Raw genomic sequence first — 25076 nt, forward strand, 5'->3', positions numbered from 1 at the left:
TAGAAATGACAATGCATGTGCGCTACTTGTGCAAAACAAAACTATGCTCTCTTCTAATAACCGCTAATCACATAATGTGTCGCGATGTCGGTCTTCAAGTTTTATAAAACAGTATTTGCATGTACAAACGGAATGTGCGTGTACGATGTGAAAAAATTTCAAATTATCCGACTTATTCATAAGATAATTCTGAGATAATTACAAATTTAATTAAACGCGAATTATACGAATTAAGCGACAAAGTTCAATTTTTAAGACAGTAGCAGGCGAATGTACTTATTACAATTTGTACATTCGTCACGCATTACACAGAAATTTCACTCGCCCAGCAATGCGGCCCCCTCATCCGGATGTGAAAACGAGTTTATTCGAACGATTATTGCCCATTGAGAAAGGAATATTATTCGAAAGCGGTTCAAACCTGTAATCGATTCGATTTCCGTCGCATATAGTCTACTTTCTTTTTCAAACAAGTTCAAGGTCGTTCTTCAAAAAAATTAAGATTTTTATATTCAGTTTTTTTATCATATATTTTTCTTCATATTTAATTACTTATTTAACTAACTCCAATTTTTAATTCGTATGATTCATACTTTGCATTCGACAAGTGTTTCGGAATTATAAAACACACATTTTAAAATGTTATTTTATATGCTACACTTATGTAAGATAGATTTCATCAATTTTTGCAATATAAACGTTAGAAAGGAAAGATGACATAATAGAAGAGAAGGGATTAAACGTTATCCTGGACAATTCCATGGAGTTTAACTCTTCTATTGTAAATTCCTAACATTACTCTATATTTGTACAAATATAGAACACAATACTTACAATATTATGTAATATTTATTATCTATGTATGCATTCTTATTTTACAATAAATACAATGTGCTATAGTAACCAAATACAATATAGTACAGATTTAGTCTCTTCATTGCTGTTTGGCTTTGAAGTATAGATCACAAGAGTTTAAATAGTATTTATATTATTATGGTAAAAATGCGTAACAGTGGGATATCATATCAAATAAAAAATACAAATAAAAAAACTTGCATAAATGTTTCAAAGGAGTAATTTTGTACTTTGATATAAATAACAGGTATAATACAGATTCCAGAAATATTAAGATCACTTCTTAAAGTTAAGATACCTATTTTCATCAAAGTTGTCCTCAATGTCCTCAGTTATAACTATCTTTGTTTTCGGTTTACGCATTTCAAGCTTCTTTTTCTGTTCTTCCTCTGTAAGGTCTGCCATATTAAATGGAAGAACTATTATCTTCCGTGGCTCATGGTATTCGATCTCTATACTGCTTCCATCTGAGAAAACGAGTGTTGTAGGATATGTGCACTCATATGTTGCTCTGTGTTTCTTTGTAATTGCAGCTGTCCAACAATTAAAATATCTGCGCAGAGCTGTCGTAGAACTGCCAATTCGTGCAGGTGAAACGATCATTCTAAAATAAGTAAATACATTTATGTAGCTTATAAAATTATGTTATATATGTCCAAACTTAAGTATAAATAAGAGACAATTAAAAGACAATTCATTATTTTTGAATGTAATTTTGCGCAATATAACTAGATAAATATTACATTTTTTCATTTACAATGTATAAAAATAATACAAATAACTAAAAATACTGAAATACTACACAAATATCACATTTATTTTTATAGGTTATGTCGCTCATCACAAGTAACAACACTAAATATTGTGTAACATATTCTTCTACAATTACTTAAAAATTATATCGCGTTTTCTAACCTATTCCGCTATTGCCGCTGGTAAATATCTCGGATAATTAATGGAATTTTACCTGTTGGAGCGATCGACGAGTAAAATGACTTAACGCAACGACTTGACGTTCTGCGAAGTAGAGCGATTGAAGTAGTCACGTGTTCTCGTCCAACGAATCGGCTGTCGATATCGAATTGCGATTATCGAAGGATTTGCAGTTTTGTAAATGCGTTACGATGAGCACTTCTCTGGCAATCATTCATTTTTGCGGTGCGGACACACGGGCGATGCGTGCTTTGGCGTGCGATTTGACTTGGAATCGATTAAGAATTTGACTTTGCGTGTCTCCATAGAAAAAAGAGGTATTTCAACATTGGGTGATGACTTTTCGACGCCGGGAAAGACGATGAGCGATTCGGGGTAAGTTGATTTAATTTCTATTCATCTTCCAAAGAGATTTCGGTTGCTTACGTGCACAGTTATATGCAATTTTTCTGCGAAACATGTATATAATACACGATCGATGAGGAAAGAAGGACGTTTCGGCTTGCGACGAGTAATATTTTAAGTGTTCTGACGAGATTGATGAAAAACAAGCGATACGCGCATTTATATATTGCACACGCTTTCGGGCTCTTCCTGGCAATGGCCAAGTACCTCGATATAATCTGTACGATTCCTGCAAGGAAGGGAATTATACGACACATATTTAAGCAAGTCAAGGCGAGCGGCGATTTCGGAGATTCCTCGATCTATTGCGCTCGATGCGCTTAAAGGAAATATCGAGTCTCTCACGAAATATCGCCGTTAAAGAGTGTATTACACTGATTAGTAAAGTTAGTTGAGTTAGTAAACTTAATTAATCCGGGAAATAAGATGGCCGATTTTTTTGATGTACCTATAATAAAAGGAATTGTTTTGATAAATCATAATTTTATTATTTATTTAAATATAGGGAAGGGAATAAAAAATTATAGGAATAAATTTATTAAGTGAATAAAAAGGAACTTATCTATAAAATTAAATTATTATTCCTTAAAATGTGAAAATAATTCAAGTTTTTAATTTCTTTTTATTCCTAACAACTCTCTAATTATAAACATTCAAAATTTATAATTTTTAATGTTTATAAATTTCTATCAAATTCTATTCAATCAATTTATTTATAGTAAAGAGAACAAACATTACATAAAAAATAACGGGCAACGTTACTTTTTGTTACTAAATTGCAACGAAACTTTTAAATAACAATATGTTTTTATGTATTTGTTCATATTGAAAATAAAAAAGTAGGCATGTATTCCCGGATTAATAATAAAAATCCCATACTTTCATTCAGACGGTATACGATACAACACACAGAAAATCATATTCATTAAGCACCCAAATTCATTCGAACAATCACTCTCCCAAATTATATCTAAAATTGCTACAAAGTTTTTCACCATCGTGCAATTTGAAAGACATTTGCAGTGATTCTACTCTAGTGCATAAATATTGATATAATCTAGTGCATAAATATTAATATAATCAATAAATATGTGCTTCATGCGTATGATGAATATTTTTATACTTATTTCTTTTTCTATCGAATATACGATACTATTCATAAATATACTTTTTTTTAATAATATTTTACATGTTTTCAATACAATCTAAATATTTTTCTGAGAACTTAAATATATTACTTTATCTTTCTCCTCTCTAAATAAAATATCATGTTGTACTATATTAATATATATATAGTACAATAATTTAGTATTAATTTAATTTAAAATATTTTTTTATTTGAAATTTTATAGAAAATGGTGTTCATTTTATTATATAATAATATGAAATTGTATATAAAATAATGAAAATTAACTTTTATATGATGATAAAATCTAGCTACTTGATAAACCATACAAATTATTTCTCTTGTAACAATATAAATATAGATGTCTCGTAATTTTCAACAAAAAATTAACATTATAAAATCATCAAATCATCATTTTCCGTATATATCAATCTTCTAATGTTTTTATTTTACATTCGATGCTGTTGCCTACTCTATGTGAATCTTTGTAAATTTATGATTTATTCATTTATTTTCTCAATGATAATTAAATGATATATGATTCTATGGCAACACTTTGTGTGTATATGTGTACTATTTTTTATTTAAAAAATTTTTTCAAATTTGATTTAAATTAAATTAATTAATTAATTCAGAAAAAATTTAAGCAATTTTTACATTCTATCTAAATGTATTTCCTATGCGCATGCATGATAGATGAATTACTCATTCAAATTTATAAGAAATAATATAAAAATACGTCTATAAAAAGATAGATAATAGAAAAATTTCAAGGAAAGGAAAATAGGTCCTCGATGAAGTCACTATATTCTGCCCTTCAAGTCAATCATCTTCTCATCGCTATGTCTGTAAAATCAAAGTTTTGCTCTACCTCATATCTACAATTGTGTAGTTCATTAAAAGATGAGATAGAATGGCAACGTGTAGACATATGTGATAAAAAAAAATCTAACAATAAATGAATGAATATTCTGTTCTGCTACAAAAATGGTTAATGTACTTGCTGTATACGATATCAATGATATGTTCAATTAAATCTCGTAATTTAAGTAACAAAATTCACAATTAAAGCAACAAAGCAAAGTCAGCTGTTGTGTTAATAATGTTAAATAAAATTGTGCGGTTAACGACACATATTTTCATAAAATATGTAGTTGAAACTACGATATAAAAAAAGGATTAATAAATACATATACTTTTTACATGCATGAAATATTAATGATAATACTTATTGAATTTTATCTAAAAATTTTGAGAAATATTCTACTAGACACTATCATCATTTTATTAGCAATATAGATTCAGATTGCCTAAAAAAACACACAAAATAGCATGTGAGAGAAAACAGATACAAAGCACAGGCAATGCTAAAACATATATGTATACGTACCTGTATAAAACATAATGTTGAATAATGAAAAATATATCAAACGCCACCGAAAAGAATCCCAGGCCGAACTTAGTCGGATCTCCGAAAATACTTTCCCAATCGTCTAAGATAAAAATTATTAACGTTAACATTTCACAAAAAATTAATTTATACATTCTGACGCAAGACGAAAGTAAATTTCTTTGTATATCCGTGTCTTTACCGTAGTTGTAAGCGTTGAGTATCATCTGTAGCATTGATAAAGTGCCACCGGTAAAATCTAAGAATATATTTCCTATACTCCAACCGACAGTAGATTTCCTTCGATAATTATAAAATGCTTGTGGTATATATTTGATAAGCGTTATGCTGAGCTTAACGTAGCTGCAGTAGTAAAGGAAATCTAGCCAGTTGATTGTTTTGACGCAAGATAATATCAAAGATATTAATATAAAGATCGCAAATACTCCGTGAATAATACGTGCAATCGTTGATACTCTTTGACTGCCAATCTAGAATAGAAACAAACACGATTATGTTTCAACTATTGAATACCTGTGAAAATGATCTGTTTCAATTAATTAGTGTGATTGAAACTATATTTAGTTACCTCATAAATGAAACACTGTCCAATAGTTACTACGGTAGCAAATACTGCGTGTAATGAGAAAAATATATCATTGATTTGTACAGGATTTAAGCCTTTCGGATAGCGATTAAAATATTCATTCTGAAAAATTTAAATCAATTAATCGATTATTATTAATAGATTAAAATTTCTAATGCAAAATTTAATTTATTTTAGATAATATTTATAATTTATTTTATATATAATATTTATGTTTCTTATTTCATAATAAAATATAAATAAAGGATTTCTCATATATTAATTACAAAGCAAGTATTAAAAAATAAATGGTAATATCTTACCTCAATCTCAGGTATCCAGTAGAGACCACAATTAAACAATGCATACATAAGAAAACCAACAATATTCAGTGATAGGTAATCAAAATTAAGACCCACAACACTTTTACGTTTATAATTGATATAGATTTGTGGATAAAAGCTTACACTCCATGCTAAAAAATATACCCAACCAACCACAGCACTAATATGATAAAGTGCATCCGATTTTTCTATTGTCACTCTGACAAATGCTTGAGAAAAACTAAAAAAGAAAAAATATAACAAATAGTTATTTTAAGTTAGGTTACCCATATAAAATTATTCGACGTTATTTAAAAACTAGGGGGTATAATATTGCATTTGCTCACTTTGAATCGATCGTATTCAATTGATCTCGTGGTATAACGATAATTTTATACATAGACATCTCCCAACAATTCTTTTTAATTATTATAAATTCAGAAATAAATCTTTTACAATACTTTTGGCAAAAAAATTTCTAGGACTATTGTTAAACGTAAAATGTAATAATATAATTTCTAACTTTTGTAAATATTTTGTCACCGACATGTATTGCGAATGTTGATTAGCGAATGTTGATTAGCAAGTCACAAAAAAATTTTTTTAACCACATCACATCACGGATAAATTTAGACAGAACACCAGCTTTGTACTAGGAAGTATTCTGTACCAAATCTGGACACAGACTGACGAAACTTCAAGTTCCAACACCATTGACAAGTTAAGGTCAAGAGGCTATCTGTACAGCTTTAGCTAGCACAGTGCAATGTAATGTGAATATTATACTTGATCGGAATCTTTTCGGAATTAGTCATGACGATAAAGAAGGTATCAGTGTCATAGGTCTCTGCTGTTTATTGTTGTGCAATATTGATTACGAGCATATATATTATTTTACTCATTACGAATGTATATCTATCTGTAATCAGCTGTATATACAAACGCATACATGTTCTGTATTCGTATGTTGCATATATGTATACATTTTATATGACAGCTGATTCAATTTTATCAATCAAAATGTGCAGCAGCAAGTCTTTATAAAATATTTCATCACTTATACTTACTCTATAATATCAATAGAATTCACATTAGCACTAACTACTGAATGGCCTGCATTCAGACCTTTTACATAAATTAGCTGTTCTTTTTCATTTGTGAGATTAAAGTTGGAGGGCTTGACAGCTATCAAATCAGGATGTTGTACATCTATTGTAACTTTTATAAACTTCTCAGGATCTCTGCAAAATAAAACATATATAATATACTTGATGACACAATATATTATTGTTTTTTTAATATATGTACAAAGTTATAATATAATCCTAAACACTGAGATAAGTTAGTCATCTATCAAATGCCTCTAATTGCATGATTAAGTACAAAGTCCAGTGATAATATCACACTTTAATATCATAATTAGCTGCTTTTTGTTATCAATATTTTATGCGATAAAACTGATTCTGTCATGACTAAGGCATGCTGTGATTAAGTGGAATATGGGTGAAGGTAATACTTTTTATTACTCGTACAGAATCTTTTGATCTAGCTTGATCTATTTTGTAGAATGAATACTGTGCAATATATCATAAATATGTACATGATCTCTTGAAAGCAATATAAGGTACCCATATCACAAATGTGTAACAGTCAATAAAATTTATAAGTGCTCAGTGATATTCGCTGTGCTCGTTATAATGATGCCTGCTAAAAACACATAATTATAAGCTACTCACGTCAAGGATAAGTTAAATGACTTTTCTTGATTGAGTTGTATTTTTAAATCCTGCGTTGACACTTTAAGAGCCCCCTGAATGCACGTAACAACTATAGATATAAGAGATACAATTTACATTAGCAAAGAATGTTACATGGTTTTATATTTCTTAATTGTCTTACCTGATAGTATTAGAACGCATACATAATATAGTAAGGCCATGTTGCACATTAACTGAAATAAAATTGTAAACAATATTTAGGCTTGTATTATCGATTGTTTCATGAAACAGTTAACATTACAGCAGTCATTCTTGTAATATACCATTATCACTACAATTTTTCGCATATTTCGTGTAAAATCATATCGCGCGTTTAACTAGCGCGAATCGCGCGTGAAATTAATTAAAGATTGCACTCGACAACACAGAGATATGAGCATGAAGCAGCGTGGATCGCACGAGAGAGTGGCGTGTTTAACCTCAAAATGTGTGGGGTCATCACAACTCATATGATACGATGACACTTCGCGTTCTGCAGCATCTTGTTAACTGTCAGCGGCACTAGTCAATGATCTCGATAACTGACTGATGCGGCGAGCATTTTGCAGTATTGTATTATTAACGTCATCGAATTTCCGCGGCTGTCAATGCAATATCGTCGAATATCATAATACCGCCGTCGACTATATTTATCATTCGATACACGTAGGAGGTTAAAAACGATAAGAAATGATAAGGTAACATCAATGAATATGCTATATGGAATATTATTTAGTCACAAAAAATTGAAAAAAAAAACAGAGATATTGCATAAAGATTCAGCTGTTTGATAACAATTCGATAAATATTGGAATTTCCTTGAAATGCTACATCATTTTTTCTTTGTTTAATGAATGGGAATATGTAAAAGGAATAACGAGAGAATGATATAACTATTATATATTATTGTGTTTGTTATTTCATAATCGTTTAAAAAAGATTTAAATTTGAATGGTTTATTTCCGATCAACATCGGTTTTTTTGTTAGTAGAAAAAGTAATGACATAGCTATTATAAGTCAAGTATGTTTTTCACTAAAAGAAGAGATCATTTAATTTAAATTCTTTTATTTCTATTCATTAAAAGAAGAGATCATTTAATTTAAATTCTTTTATTTTAATTATGAGTTGTAAATTGAACAATAGCTAAAGATTATTCGGCTTATAAAAGTCATAAAGAATTTGTACGTTGCAGGAAAGGTATAATATAGGTTAATTTTAATATCTTTTTGGCCATTGTTCGTTAGAACAGTAACTAGATTCACAATATATAAGTAAATGGTACACTGTGCGTGAATTTGGCGCTTGTCAATATCAAGATATTGCATATTTCAATCAAGTAGAATATTACGGTGAAAGAATAAAGATGTTTTTTAGATTTTTTTTCAACAAGCTGCGAGATAATTTCGAAGAAATGTTTTCATCGAAATTCTCCACAAAAACATTTTCGCATGTTTACAATCTCGCGTCAAGGTCACGTGATTCGCGCGTTCAAATGCTATGTTATGGCGCACACTCACATAGGTGACACCAGAATGTAGCGTAGTTCACGTCGCGTCTGTTTTCTGACTTCACTTGCTACGTTTCGGTTGCTTTGATAGTTTGTTTTTACGGATCGGTTGTAACGCAAATCACGAATATTCTGTATTAAATACATGTTTTATCTGTTAAAAGTAAACGAGTGCGATTTTTGTCGGGAAAACCGAGGATAGTGTCGGACGTTTATCAGAATGTATTATTTATTGCGGTTGTTTACGATTAACGGTCGTTTGGCGGTTAAGCATCGGTACAGTTATAGGTTTGGTGAGTACAGATTTTGATACCGTATATATGCCTACATTCGCTCAAGAAAATTGTCATGTATTTTTGAATGCAATATATTAAAAATTTGGCTGATCAGAATTAAGTCCGGTTAAACGTAGTTATGTATGTACATGATGGACGGTCTCGACGCCATCATCAAAACATTTGTCGTTTATCGTTCGTTTTGAATGCATGTACATGTACAGTGTTGAGTCAATCGTCGAATGTGTAGTAAGTAAACATGTTACAATTACAATACATGAATGCGTTGCGGCAGAAAATGCATTTTGTGTACCGCAATGTGACGACTGTGAGATGTAAATGTGTGATTTTCAAAAATAAAGTACATTCATTAACCTTCTCGTTCGGTACTACATGTAACTAACAATAAATTTCCTATTTTTAGTGTACGTCGATTCTCTGAGAAAGCTTAATAACAACTTGAGCAGATGCTTGAAACAATTTAAGGCAGAATCTGTAATGAGAATCTGCAGCAAACTGCAATACTTTAGCTGGTGAGTACAATTATATATTTATTATTTAAATATGTATATATAATAATTATGATAATATACGAGTATGTATATTTTAATATACACACATATATATATATATATATATATATATATATATACACAATTACAATTTGTATTTATCAAATAAAATATTTTTTATAAAATATTTGAAAATATTTATTGAATATTTATTAAATTTTTAAAATAGTTATTTACACAATTTATTGCATAAATATAGTTACGGTTTAATCAAAATGAAAATAATTTATAACGTGTTAATCAACATGCATAAAATGTATGATATATAATTTATAATAATTAAAATATATATTAAAATTTTTCCAGATACAGTTGGCTGTGAGAGAATGTCTTTACTAGAGAGGAGAGGGGGGAGGAGGGGAGGGAGGAGAGGAGCAAGAGAGACAGTATAACGACCGGTGAGTGAATTTATTCATTATGCTTGCGTAATTACATTAAATACTGGCTATCATCCGCTGTCTTTGCGGAAAGGCTGGCACGTATTTCAAAGAATAGATGAAGGATGGGGAGAATATGATAACGATTGAGCGAGAGAGAGAAAGAGAAAGAGAGTAGAGGAAAGAGATGTCGAACGGAGTAACGAAGATAAACGAGACACATTTGCTTTTGCGAGCCATGGAAAGTTTGCATGATAAAAGTGATAAAGAGAGAGAAGGATTTTGTACAGCAAAAAGAACATTAGAATACATTATGGATAATAAGATAAGCCGGATTACAAGAAAATTAATAAATTGAGTAATTAATTAGGATGTGCGTCCATCTCACAGTGTAATCTACTAGAGAAAAATTGATTTTTATTAGAAACTTGTAGTTTTTAACATATTTTTAATATTTTAATATTAATTTTCGACATTTATTAACTTTTTTACTTTTTCTATTTATTATTCGCAAAAAATTCTGATTGATATTAGCATTGTTAAGTTTTTCTTTTATTGCGTGCAGCATAAGAATAAATGGTTTCGTGAGCATTTTTGTTACATATATGCATGTGTGCAGTTCACGATATGAAATACATCTTTCCACTATGTCCATTATGATTTCCAATTTAAAGAATTTGAAAAATACGGCGACACGTGCGAAAGAAAACGAGATAGAATTTTTATTTTTGATATTCCGAGTTACGGATTTATTCGAGTCGAGATATATACATGTAATGGGTGAAAGAAAGATATAAAAATATACGTAACTTTACATCGCAAAAGATCCTAATTAGAGTCGGATTAAAAGGACGATATTTCATAAAAATAAGGCAGAAAAGTCGGGGATAAAAATAATCGCTCATTTATTCCGCATTTAGTTAAATCCGTTCTATCGTGATTATGCCGCGAATTTAATTAAGCGTCAGAGTAATAGACGATTGTTAGCTGCGCGATACCGGAAGTAAGCCTTTTTACTTTGTCGGTGACAATGTTACCTCCGTGCGCTATCGCGTATTATTCCTTATTTTGCGCTACGATACCGCGAACAATTTGCGCAAATTAAAAGCTAGGTGATCGGGTATAATAACCGATTATCATAAATTAAAGATTAAATTCCGACCGAGTCTGTTGGATCGGCCAACTTAATGTGCGTTTCATGCTAATTTCTTATCACAGTCAATTACTTCATCATATACATTGCAATGTAGGTTAAACGTTCTCTACTGATTAGGAAGTATAATATAACATGACGATACATTAATATATTTCAAAAACATAATTAGCTGATGCAAATATTCGTGCAATTCTATTTCTTTTAAATTTTTAGATCTCTAATTTAAAAAAACGTACATTTTATTATATTTTATACATAGACAGAGATGATGTTATATATAATAAATAAGTTATAGTTGACTAATTAAATAATTATATTTATTTATTTAGACGTTTCTTGAAATTATTTTTTATTTATTAATTGTTTTATTATTACTTTGTCTATAATGTTATATACAAAAATTACTATCAGCAATCTTGATTGTAGTTTAGTGAAAATAAGGAAATTTACTCGAAGATATTCTTGTAAAATTTAATCAGAAAACTTCTGCAACATAAAATTAACAAAAATTGCGCATTATAAAAATTGCATCAGGTAGTGAAACATTTAGTGCAACTGTGTTACCGTAATTTTGCCTACGGCGTAATTCTTTTTTTAATAACCGCCGTTGGAACGTCATCGAGGTGGAGAACGTTTCACCTTTTTCGTATATTTGAGGATATTTTAGGGGAGTATTCTTTCTTTCTCTCTCACCGCATTCTCCATGATACATTAAGGCAAAATGACGACATTACAGCCACGCGTCGCTCAATATATCATTATACGGAGTGTGCGTAGCCGCGCGCGCTCGACGGCCCTTCTAAACCTCTCTCTTCTCCTCTTTCTCTCTCCGGAATTTATTGGGCCATGCATGCGGCTTGACGCGCGGCATCGGCATTATTATTCCATCGGCGGAATTATTGGCGCAATTAACTGTCCGACTAAACGGTTTTAAATACTCCGCGCACCGCGTGCACTGTCGTCGGCCGCTCAGAGTCGGCTGTTGTCGCTCGTTCGGGGTCCTCTCGGCCGATCGATGGAGCGCGAAATATACGGCCGCCGGCCACTCTCTGCCGTCCGTCGTTGCCCACCGTCGAGAAATTTTTTATAGCTCTATTCCCGATTTTATCGGAGTTTTCTTTTTTTTTTTATAAAACCTGCGCTGCACGCGCAGCCGGCCGACTTACACGTGAGTCTTTACATTCTCGAACTTCAAAATAAGTCATAAATTAAAGATTGAAAAGCGAACAGATAATATTGTTTCTTGAAAAATCCTGAGACAATTTAACAAAACTCGATTTTGAATTTCATAGATATATGTCTGCTTTTTGCCAATCAAAAAGCTTTATTTTTACATTGTGCCATTGTTTATTGCCTATTTTGCGCGATGTGCATGCACAGCGACGTCCATCAAGTATTTATTTAATATTTAAATGTTTTTTTTTATGGTGATAATAATTTGTATATACAATTTTCTATTATTTTCTATTATTTTATCTAATGCAGCAACAGAATAACATTCAACTACTATAATACAATTTTGTTGTTGTTTAGTAAATGTATTTGCTCAATCACGATTTTTGTTTAAAAATGAAGTATTCGGTTTTGCGTTTATGTATTATTTAACATGTCTCAACGACATGCAGAATAATAATATTGATTGCAACGTGAATTTTCTCTGTTCCGTGGCCGCAATCGCAAAATTTTAATTGCAAAAAAAGGAAATTTAGCTTTTATTAATTTCTATTTGGTTTTATGATTTATTACGTATTTTCGGAAAAAATGCAATAATTGCATGTGCAATCGCACTTATAAATTATTAGAAGTCAGCTCTTGTACACACGCAACGAGGTACATGTTGTGTCATTTTCTACGAAAATAGCCGTATGATTGCCATGATTCGTGTATATATAGGCAAGTCGCGTAAACAGCTTGTAATAGCTACGTCGAAATTTGAGCACTGATGCTTTTATCGTATGAATATTGATAGCTATTGTTCATCGATACGTGAATTTCAACATCGCGCGGTGTAAGCGCGGAGTATTTGTACGAAATTATTTTTTCAGTGACACGACAATAGCTCATTTTTGGAAAATATTGTCAACATATATTGACGCATTTCCAATATTTCAGTTTATATTTCTTATTGTTCAAAAGACACCCAATAAATATTTATGTTACCTGTTGATAAAGTAAATCTTATCTTCTAAAGTAATACTTATGAAAATAAGCAATATTAACAATTAGCTATTTAAATTGACATATTTAATTATAATATCCAACTCGATTGTGTTGCATCTAAATGTCTTCAAATATCGTATATTAAAAATGAAATCTATAGATCTTTTTTCTCTCATATTTTTTAATACTTTTCTATGGTACGATTTATTATATTATATTTTGCGACCGTCTCATGCTTTTCTTGTACGCTTTAGTCGGTTATCGACATAAATTTACGAGTTCCTTGCTGATCTACCCTGCATTGTGGATCCGGTTTCCAATATTAATATCACCGTCCACCGCGTTTGATCGTATCGCAATATCGGATTTCGTGAGGTATTTGAGCAAACAATGCTTAAACAGCACAAAAAAAATAATATATTACCAATATTTTTATAAAATAAAAAATAATGTCAAAATTGATAACTTCATTTTATACGCTTTTGGTCGTAAAAATGTTTATCAAGTATAAAAATGTATATACGAGAGAAAGTCAATAAGTAATAAGATTTTTTTGAAGGATTTGATTCTTTAAACATTACTTTACTTATTGACTACTTTCTCTCGTATATACATTTTTATACTTGATAAACATTTTTACGACCAAAAGCGTATAAAATGAAGTTATCAATTTTGACATTATTTTTATTTTATAAATATTATTAATATATTATTATTATTTTATTTTTTGTTGCTTAAGCATTGTTTGTTTAAATACCAAAGAAATTTTTTAAGAATTTGATTTTTTATCTCTTTCTCTTTTGATTTTCTGTAATATTTCATAAATATACAATTTTGAGATAAGAATATCATTAAAAAGTCATTAAATTTTTGAAATATCTATATTCAAAGGATAATACACATTTTATGAATTGAATATATTCGATTCTTAATAATTATGCCAATATTGGTTATTAATTTTGTTGCTTTAGAGTAGAATTTATATTACAGCTATATTTGTTATTACTACCTTCTGCCGTTCTCTTGGTTTGTTATTGTAAAAAAAAACCGGATAATACAAATCCGCGCGCGATGTTTTCATGCAGTTCCCCTTTTTATTTATTTTACTAAGTTTATTTTACTTAACGGTGCTAGTTATTTTTATTTTTTTTCAATTTTATAAAATATATTCATTGTGTTTGCTGCCCTGCGATTCTCTATTTCTAATTCGATTTCCATCGCAAATTTATGATCACGTAAAATATACTCTAATATGCATTACATTAGCAGAGTTAAAACTTCTTTAGACATCTTAAACTTTACCATCTTTCTTTCAAAGTTGAAAGATGGAAAGTGATATATTGGTTACTTGAGACAAATCTAATTTTAAGATAAGACAAAGTGAAGAACAAATATAAAGCTTATTGTGACTTGATATTTTAATTAGTTAAATATTATTGTTACTATTAATATTATTTTATTAATATTAATAATTTGAGCGTAAAATTATTTTGAATGGCCAGTTTAAATTTTTATAATAACGCTTTAAATACTATAGGCAATAAAAAAATATATCCAGGCGTTGTGACGTCTATAATAATTATTTGCCGAAAACTAAATTACTTATTGCAGATATTAATTAGAGTTAAAATTTCAATAAACATTATTAAAAAAGAACTTTGAACTTCTGCATCTTGACTTACTCCGAATTCAACTTTGAAATCTCTCATTAAACGATAAAATTAGTAGACGTTGATGTTGATTGAGTCATGTTTAAATAATTCATTTGTGGGGAAAGCCACGATGAGTCTACTATTGATTATCGCTGAACTGACAGTAGCGAGGTCGCATCGCTTAAAGACACTTGATCAATCGATCAAAATTTATTAATCGAGATATTCGACGAGCTAAGAATTATGATTATCTGTTCCATCAGTTATCCCTCTTTATCGAAAATATGATCGTCAGCTGAAATCTAGTTTTACGACTATTACTCGACTATCACTTTGCTTTATTCTTTTATACATAAATGCATGCAGATAAGTAAGTAGTAAACGACATAGCTATTAATAGAAGAGAATATTCATATAAAAATAGCAAACCAGTATTCATGTGACATGCCTATGGAATGATTATGAAGTATGTCATCATACTTTATATGAAACTATGAATCGATAGACAAGAATTCCTACAAAGTTTTCTTATCATTTCAAAATTCGAAATTTTAGTAAAAAATTAGTAAAAATTTTGAATTTTGAAATTATAAATGATAAGAAAACTTTGTAAGAATTCTTGTCTATCGATTCATAGTTTCACATAAAGCTTGATGACATATTTCATAATCATTCTACAATACATGTCACACGAAGGTTAATTAATTTCAAATTGATCAAAGAAGTTTGACGGATATTCTACATTCGGATCGCCTTTTATGCTTTACGCTTGCGAAACGTGTGGGCTATGCATTACGAAGTGAGATTATCTCTTTAGCTGGCAAAATTGCCAAGTGTAAAGTAGAAATTCCTGGCGTACAAATTATGACAGTCAATAACCAGAGCGCACATACATAACGCGTAAGTAGATAATCGAATTAATTGCGGCGCGCGCGTTCAAATAAATGTATTCTCGTTCTCGCGCAATGGAACCGTGCTGTAAAATTCAATGTAATGCGAAATATAATATACATATCGCGCGCGCATGGGATATAGGCAATACGCAATTTTCGCTCACGGCCGGTAACGTGTCATCGCGTAAATAAATAAAAATGGTGTCGTCGTATGTTGTTGGCGGAGCAAAATCCGGTCGAATTTACAAACCAGTGGGACGAGAGTGAATATTTAATTACGCCATTTGTTTATCCTATTTCGCCGAATCACTAATTCGTGCTGCCGAGTGTCCGATATCCTCGAACAATAAGCGGCCGTGCATTAAACTCTATTTATATTTCTCATTGTGACGGCCAAATTGTCATTGCTCTGACGCTTATGACTTCGTGACGTTTTGTTGCAATTTTATTGAACAATTGCGATAATCGAAATGAAATAAAATCTTCGGAACCGAACGACACGAATAATTCGGGAAGGTATTAAGCTCTATTCAGTACCAAGTATCTGGTTAATTCTTTTACAAGAAGAGCAAAGAGTGAAAACTGGTTGCAATATAATTCCTCAAATCTTTTTATGCACTTCTTGCAATTAATTAATCAAAGCTAATTGAGATCTTGGCGTTGAAATAAATTATAATTCGTAGAAATTTTGTTCAAATAAAATGCACGACTTTATTCTCAGACATTTTACTAACATTACCGTCTTATCGCCTTAACGTAGATCGACGCAGCGTTTCAAGATTAATATTCTTAATTAATAAACGTCATTAATTTGTAATCGATTTTTACACTGTGACGTGACATGTATAATATTATTAAACGTATTAATTAACTTATAGAATATTAATTGTGTTTGCTTGCCGAGCGCGCGGATTAGGCTGAGAAAGCAGTTCGTGACTCGATTGTCTTATTTATGACGAAGAGTACGCTTTGCGAATCACGTGTGCATCGATAACAAGATCGGGCATTGTCTCGTGACTGATCGATATCGCTTCGCGCGTGTATTTTATGAACGCGCTCCTCAATGCTAAGAATGAGAAAGCTTCTATTAATAGAAAGTAGTTTCCAGAAGATAATTATTTATCATTTATTAACGATCTATTGCGATAATATTATCAACTGTGTACAGCCTTACTTTTATTGCATTATTTTTTAAGAGTAAATTTTTTAGCTAATTTGGAATCGATTTTTTTCACTAAAAAGAAATTTCAAACGTTTTAATTCGGTAAAGATTATCAGTTTTACACTTTTTATCTTTTCGCTAGAAAGGATTTTGCGATTCGCTAATATTCACGTGAGCTCGATGCGTTCGCAAGAAAATTCCTCGCTCGACGCAACGTCAGCAGCTTGTGCAATAACGCGGTGTTACGCTAATCAAGAACGAGTGCTACGGACGCTAATAACATTTTTATCGTTGCTACTATAGTTACGTTGTCCGTTTACCTTGACTGATCGGGAGAGTCGCTCTCGGTTCGACCGACTGTATCGTAACTTGATCGATCCCCTCTCGTTGCTTGATAATAGGACACAAACTAGGTACCGCGTAATCGGCCCCGAATCGTATATTGGATCCATTCGTTGCGAAATTTCCATTCGTTGCGAATAGTGGATTTTTGTTTACGATATGCTGTAGGCGATTTCGTTGAATTTTCAGCCAAAACAACTTGTGTCGTTAATACCATATCCGAGCGATCGGACGCGTGTGTGTATGCTCTTTGTTGCTATTCTGTGGCGTCGATAAAAACGCCGTTCTATCTAGTACGGAAAAGTTAAAAAGCTCGTGTAAGCCCGTTTGCTGGATTTGGCGTGTTCATGAATAATTCACTATTTATTGAGTTTTAATATCAATATTAACGCGATCGTGGATTAATCGACTGGCATGACCGGCCAATATTTATGTATAGATATACCTTTCTTGATGACATTCACGGGCCGCTATGATGTCGACAATTGGTCTTTTTCGCCGATTCAAAATTATTTATTTTTTATTAACGTTTGACGCATACGTCCATAGTGTTTGTGGAATAGTATAAATGGCTTCATTGAAATTTTATCATTTTATTCCATTTCCGAGAGGTTTACACGTGCGGGAACTACAACCATCGAAATATCATACTAGTGTAATCAAAATATATAAAGTTGTCAACGTTACACTTTGAAGCCGCAATTTTTTTAGCCGAAATTGCTGAAATTTGCATTGTTTTTACATGCTTTTAATGTGGTATTTAGTTTTATCGCCATATGTACATTAAAGAAGCGCCTCTTAGATACAATTTTACTTTGGAATTTTATCTACGATAAACAGGCCACCGATTGACACAGTTAAATGATTTATGATAACGTATCCGTACAATATGCTCATAAAGATTCGCGATTATAGTTGATTCCTTTTTCTTTTATTATGTCGCGAAAAGTGTTGCTGAGTAACGAATGACGCGATATTTGATCGTAGCGATAACTTTATCCGATTCAGTGGAAAGATTACGAGTTGAGTGACTAAGCATTTCTATTCGAGAAATTTTTAAATCAAATTTTATATATATATATATATATATATATATATATATATATGTGTATATATACACACATATTAGTTTTTAACAAAGACTTAAAGGTGTACACTGTGCAATATTATTTTCTAATTACATGTAATTGAATTCGATATGCTATTTATTAAATTATCGGATATTTAAAATATCATTTAATTGTAATATTACAATCTCCTATAATTTACAACGCATATTTAATTTTAATATTTGATCATGTGTATGTATTTGGTTTTATTACACGACTAGATATCCAATATTTTTGCAAAACTGATTACGAGCTTATTATCTTTAATTAATAATTTTAAAGAATTAATTTTTATAAAGGTGAAAAAAAATTTGTTTTAAGATATGATATTTTATAATCAGATAACAGTTTTGCTGTACATCTAAAGAGTTAACGATAAATTCTTTTATTATCATACGAGAAGGCTATTATTTGAAATTATTTTGACTTTGATTGATTTATTACTTAACGTCAATTTAGTTATGTTAAGATCTTTTTGTTCAAGATTTTTTAACGGCCACGTCGTAAATAATTATTTACGACAAGGATTGTGTTCGGAAAATTGCTGGATGTGCGAGAAATTTTTGCGATTTTCGAAAGTCAACGTTTTGTGCCAATGACTTGCGGCCTATTTGCAACCGCATTCAATGCCCTCGTTTTCCTCGGTTTCGAATAACGACGCGCTTGCCGATAACCGATCGCGCGATGCCGGGTGACGGAACGCTCCGCTTCCCCTCTTCTCTCCCCAATCGATTTTGATTTCATGGCCAGTTTCACGGAAATTAAATCATTGCACGATCGGCGAAAATGACGGATCGCTTTGTCGTAAATTCATGCGGTGCAAAATCCTCGCCACGCATCCCCGCCATACAGAGATCATTTAACGGTACTTTATCGTGATAGATGTTTCCTTTTTAACGTTCCTTCAACGAGCGCGCGCGCATAGAAGAGATTTTACAATTGCAATATATTGTATATGTGTGCGCACACACATATACAAATAATATCGCGAATTTTAAACAACGGAAGTCGGAAGTTTATTAAAACCCCAAAAAAAGAAAAAAGAGCCCATCTTTCAACATTATGACATATTAAGTATGGTTAGTAACATAATAAATCGCTACTTCATATTTGCTTTTTTCCTGCCATTATCTTTGACGCGCCATTCATTGTCTACCGCGACGTTATATCAGTTGGTTTAGCGATCATGATTATTGTGATGCATTCCATCGGTTTTTATTGTCTCTGATTTATCGATAAAAGTTGGTGTGTCGCAGCGCTCACTCACCTGTCAAATTTCGTTCAGCCGCGACAGCTAAAATCTACCGTCCAGATACAGAGACGTCCAATCTCTACGCGTTACAACTGACTTCACGAGATTATCTGTAACGAGAAGCTTTTTATTAAAGACTGTTGAAATATGCATATCCGTGATCAAAAATTGAAGAAATTCGCGTCAAAAATTTTCATTCATTGACAGCTAAAATAATCTTCCTTGAGTGACTTTGAGTGACGCTGACTTGATCTTGTCTGCTTTATTGTATTAGCCATTAATTTCGAAAGTAACATTGTTTGGAAAGCATGAATGTAAATGAGAAGGGAAATTTTATTAGCACTAATAGGAAGTATTACGAAATCGATAATAACTTAATACCGATATAAAAAAATGTTTTATACTGATATAAAATAATGTTTTATAGCTAATATAAAATAAAGGTAATAATAATTAGCAAAAGCAAAGATTTTATACGAATATTGAAATCTTTAAATTAATGGATTATACTCATAGTTTTTTGTGACATAGTCATTCGTACTAATATAACGTTACGCCATCCCATGATACTAATTAAAAAAATTTTTTAATACTTTTTCTACTATTACTTTCGTGTTGCGCTTTATATGAAAAAAATTTTGAAACATTTTGTATATGCAAATTAAAGTAATGAAAAACATACCACTATGTCGATCGATCAATCCAATTATATTCGAAAAGATACGTATGATTTGAAGGATTCTTTAATACTGTTACATCTAAAACTACGTGTTTATATTAACCCGGTGAACAAACACTTTCGATCACAAACTGCACCGTGCAGGAGATCCAACTTGCTGATGAACGCGGTTACCGAGTGATGATTCCAACTTTAATTTCTAATCAAAGTTTTCGGTGCTTCAATATCCTTGTGGGTTTCGATGTTTATTTCCTTGAACTTGATCTTCAAGGAAATTTTCTAGTCTCGTTGCGGATGATTGTGTTTAGAATCTGAAGCTGAGGAAGGTATATTTGTTATTAAGATATTTTATTGTATAGTAACAATTATATATTTCTTTAATTTTTTCTATTAAATGTATATGAATATGAAAAAGGAATGGAATAATTTGTCATCAGCTTCTCACGAAATTAATGATTTGCCTGATGAAACAGTCACAAATTTGTGACTGTTTCATCAGGCATAATGAAATCACTGAAATCGAAAAAGTTCGACGAAATATCGATAAGTTTGGGTTTTTTATTGCGTTATCTATAATTTTACAAATATAGAATCGATAATGCAATTACTTTTCAACGAAATAATTGTATAGGTCGTAAAATTATTGAATGATAGTTTCCTATCTACGGTAACTTCACTAATGTCGTTATTCATAACAACATTTACAATGTAATAACCCGATAATGCGCTCACGTGGCTTGATAATAGTATCTCTGCCTTGACTCAAATTAGCTTAGAACAAACCCGTCACAGTCGACTGTACAACTTTTTCGTGTTTTGCGTGGAAAATCGAGTTCACTATTAAAAGCACCCGTCCTCCCCCTGTTTCTCTTTGAAAACTATTGTTAAAACTTATTTCTCGACGAAAACGTGACGAAGCTGTGACGTTCACTGTGTAAACTGACCTGTTTGGCCGAGCGTACAACGCGACTTGCGGTGATCCGCTCGAACTTGCTCGTATATATAAACGCTGCAGGAGAGTTTCTTCCCCCCTCCCTTTATTAAAATCTTCCTCCCGTGCATGGTGTGCCCCTCCATTATCCTGTTTCGTTTGTTTTCTACATGAGCGAGTTGTTCAGTTTCGTACGATCGGCGTCTGGCGAACCTGTGTGAAGTTTGCCCTGTAGTTTTGAATTTTATACTTTTCTCAATTGTGCCGAATTGTGCAAAGTTTGTGCCAATTTGTGCCGTAAACCCTAGCTCAATAACTCAAATCATAAAAAAAAGAAAACAAACGTAATTTTTTTTATGAATGAAATGAAACGAAATATCGAGATTTTTCCAACGGCGTAACACGGCATAAAGTAGTGCCCATTCAGAAAAAAAATCAAGGCTAATTGCAAAAGGTTGAGTGCGGAGTTGGCACAAATTACGTTTTTTTTATTTTTTAAAAATGATTTGAATTATTGAGGTAGGGTTTACAACAAATTGGTACAAATGTAGCATAATTAGACACAATTGAGGAAGATACGTATAAAATTCAAAAAGTGCGGAACCAAGTCTACATAGGTGTTTAGCGATCCGGACGCTGCGAATATTTCCCTGTGTGATGCTAGTTCGGGCTTTCCCTTTGACGGGCCGACGTCCGATACGTTCCGCGAGTATTGCTCTCGTTAAAACGTGCAGTATGCGCAACATATTGCTCTAATGGCGCAATCTTCTCGCTCGGGACATGTGGGATACACGTGGGTTTTAATAAAGTTTAATACAAGTTATCCTACAATCTTGATCGTTCCGGCTTTGTGCCGCTGTGTTTTCCGCTACTGAACAAATATCTTTGTTTCTGTTATCTGCCTGCTGTATTTTTACACACGTGACTTTTTCATTCGTTCCACTTCTAGCGTAAAATGTGCGGCAGTAATACTGTTTTTGGTTCTAACATTTCATGAATATTGCGAAAAGCAAAATACAGAAAATTTTTTAAAATTAAGTCTAAATATTAGTATTGTAAATCTTAGATACCAGGAGATAATTTAGATTTTAATTCTTCTTTTATTTTTTTTACCCACTTTACTTTAATAATCAGGAAACTATATACTATTAGATAATACTATTAGATTACGTATACTGCTAGATCTTATCTCTTCGAGATAATTTCGGCTTCTTTTTATCGTTGCTAGATAACATAATAATGATCGGTTTATATTGGAGTGTTTTGTTTCCTGATATCACACTTCTCCTCCACGCATATCTTGTGATAAATTAATGATCGTTATTTGTGGACTCACTTTGGTTTTTTCCAAATATTTTATTCTATACTTCATTTTTTTCGATATCTATCATATTATTGAATTGAAAGCTGTGGACTTGCCCAGCATTGAGTGTTCAAAATGATAATTCAATATTGTATTGTTAAGACACTCCTAGGGGGTATAATATTTTCAATTCAGAACAATTAAAAATGACACTAGCTATTTCTTAGAAAGATCATCAGTTAAATAAAATCTTGTATCCATTCTGTCGTTCATAGATAGCAATTTGTTAATGCAAGAGACGACAATATCTTGAGTCATTAATACGCATTGAACTATTTGCGTGCGTACACGCCATGTGTAGTGACAACATGACAAAGCAAACCGAGAGATTAATCGATGTTTATTGAATTCAATTGAGTATACTGTACGTTCGTCAAATTGCGGCCAATGGAAGTCATTAAAAATTGATCATCATAATCATCGATGCGTCAATGATGAGGAAATGAGTGCTCATAAGTAATTTCGGGCGTACGTTCTGTCTTTATTTAGCAATTGCGAACATTAATTTTTATCAACGAGAGATCAATTTTTAGTAAGAAAATGGCAATAAATTATCGATAAAAAATTATAAAGAGATTATAAGTAAAATCACACACATAAGACACAGCAGCAAATCATGTTCTCCAAACTTTTTTAAATACTGCGTGAAAATCTTATTTTATATTATCCTACATCATTTCCGGATCTAACTAGAAGCTGGTATTGCAAAATTAAATCATATCTAATTTTAGCGTAGTTAGTTTAGCTAAAATAAGGAAAACTGCGATCATTCTTTTCAATTCTGCAATTTTTGTCATAAATCCCGCAAAAGAGAAAAATATGAAGGTTACGCATTACACTTTATATTTATCGTGTTACTAGTCATGTTTTCAAAAATTGATAATATATTACATGCTATCAAATATTATCGAAATGTATGTCAAAATGTGATATTATTGAATATCGTGTTACGTTATGTGTTTAAAGTATATCGTCGTGAATGACCGATCGTTATACAAGCGAGTCACAAGTGTGCGAATATATTTATTGATACGATCGATGGTGGAACTTAAATGATCACCATGACACTGACTTTGCGAAGGGGCTAATTACGATCAGGACGAGGGAGGGCCTAAGTATGCTGGTCGTGTAATAAGTCACACGTGAATGATGTGCGCCGAACGGCGTGGCGTCACAGAATGACGGGACGAATGAACGGAATGACGTAACTTACAGCACATCGCATAAGTTCTCCACTCCCCCTCCGTGCGCTGAGATCCTCGAGATCGTCCGAATTACACGCGGTTGACACAAATTCCGGGAGTACGATGAATGGCCAACGACACGGCCTTGTCTTTGATAATTTCGCCTTCGCGACACGTCGATCTCGAAGCAAAGGCGATCGGAGAATAAGAATCGTTTGTAAGGAGGATTGAATTATACATTTTACGCCGCATAGACCATACTATCAGCTATGTGACCGTAATCTTGAATCGTTAACTATCTAAAGTAATGTTGACTTTATTTACCGCTATAAATTTGAGAATTTTTCTTTTTTACAAATCCAGTTCTATTAACGTAATACATGACAAATAACTCATGTATTTAAAAATAAACCTTGCATTGTAATTAGTTTCATTAAGTAGAACGATATACTGTGGTCATGAATATCACTGAAATCGAAATGCTATTTTTAGAAGCATGCAAATTGTAGCCTACTTAATTACTATGCTTAACAAGCATTCTACAGCATTGTAAAGCAAATGATTCTCTGAGCAAAGTTAAATTTTTTTTTTAAGAAATTTTATGATAATTTTTCTGGAGAAATATTTGTACACTTAACTTTGAAGTGATTATAAAGCGAATGAAAATTTTCTGTGTATAGTTAACTGTACATACGGGGAACAAATGTTAATTATCGCTGCAGGTTTGAGTTTTAAGATACGTGTCGCAATGAAAAAAGTTTTGCAATAGTTCCATTTAAAAATTTCAAATAAACATCATTTTTGGTCTAGAGTGTGGTAAAAAATGGTTCCGGTTGAAAGCATTTCAGTTTAATAGGCGATACATTTAATATGCCATGCATAACGAAGCTACAAGTTGAATTGGATTGCAAGCGAAAATTTTGATCGAGTGAAAGTATTTTATTAAATTTCCTATTTTTACGACTTTTTAATTGCATTCTTGATTTGCATTCATGCTTTCCACTTTTGTTTTAATATTATCGTAATTTCGCTATTTGAATTTTGCGACTCAAAATGATACCGCGATCGAATCGACTCGAACGCTA

At 31.7% G+C, this 25076-nt stretch overlaps 3 protein-coding genes across 18 annotated transcripts in view; 1 reads left to right on the forward strand and 2 right to left on the reverse strand.

Annotated features, from left to right (window-relative positions):
• Window positions 1-830: 830 nt before the first annotated feature.
• mRpL55 (mitochondrial ribosomal protein L55) lies at window positions 831-2297 on the reverse strand. The gene is made up of 2 exons (XM_012366278.2): window positions 1823-2297; window positions 831-1459 (listed from the first exon to the last, which is right to left on the reverse strand). Exon 2 carries the CDS (start codon window positions 1456-1458, stop codon window positions 1132-1134), a length of 327 nt encoding a protein of 108 aa, XP_012221701.2. The 5' UTR covers window position 1459; window positions 1823-2297; the 3' UTR covers window positions 831-1131.
• On the reverse strand, window positions 2172-21445 carry Ctns (Cystinosin). 5 transcript variants are annotated; one of them, XM_012366257.2, is made up of 12 exons: window positions 21122-21445; window positions 20517-20830; window positions 19850-19944; window positions 17452-18101; window positions 7518-7569; window positions 7355-7445; window positions 6686-6859; window positions 5619-5859; window positions 5299-5418; window positions 4912-5200; window positions 4710-4812; window positions 2345-4165 (listed from the first exon to the last, which is right to left on the reverse strand). In XM_012366257.2, the coding sequence occupies exons 4-12, from the start codon at window positions 17599-17601 to the stop codon at window positions 4123-4125; spliced, it is 1263 nt and encodes a 420-aa protein (XP_012221680.1). In that variant the 5' UTR covers window positions 17602-18101; window positions 19850-19944; window positions 20517-20830; window positions 21122-21445; the 3' UTR covers window positions 2345-4122. The 5 variants fall into 5 exon arrangements, with proteins under 5 accessions (XP_012221684.2, XP_012221679.2, XP_012221682.2 ...); XM_012366261.2 differs by lacking the exons at window positions 17452-18101; window positions 21122-21445 and having other exon boundaries at window positions 2172-2422; XM_012366256.2 differs by lacking the exons at window positions 19850-19944; window positions 20517-20830; window positions 21122-21445 and having other exon boundaries at window positions 2172-2422; window positions 17452-17777.
• Window positions 7932-25076, forward strand: part of LOC105671809 (very long chain fatty acid elongase AAEL008004-like) — a 334136-nt gene continuing 316991 nt past the window's right edge. For 7 of the 12 annotated variants that reach the window (XM_067356996.1, XM_067357004.1, XM_067356997.1 and 4 more), the window contains exons 1-3: window positions 8930-9177; window positions 9584-9692; window positions 10038-10129. The gene's annotated coding sequence lies outside the window, so the exon portion shown is untranslated. Of the gene's footprint in view, window positions 8074-8929; window positions 9178-9583; window positions 9693-10037; window positions 10130-25076 lie in introns of those variants that run through there. The other 5 variants (XM_067356999.1, XM_067357009.1, XM_067357008.1 and 2 more) reach the window with 5 other exon arrangements.

This window comes from Linepithema humile, chromosome 6 (genome assembly GCF_040581485.1).
Source record: "Linepithema humile isolate Giens D197 chromosome 6, Lhum_UNIL_v1.0, whole genome shotgun sequence".
In the NCBI taxonomy this organism is placed as follows: Eukaryota; Metazoa; Arthropoda; class Insecta; order Hymenoptera; family Formicidae; genus Linepithema; species Linepithema humile.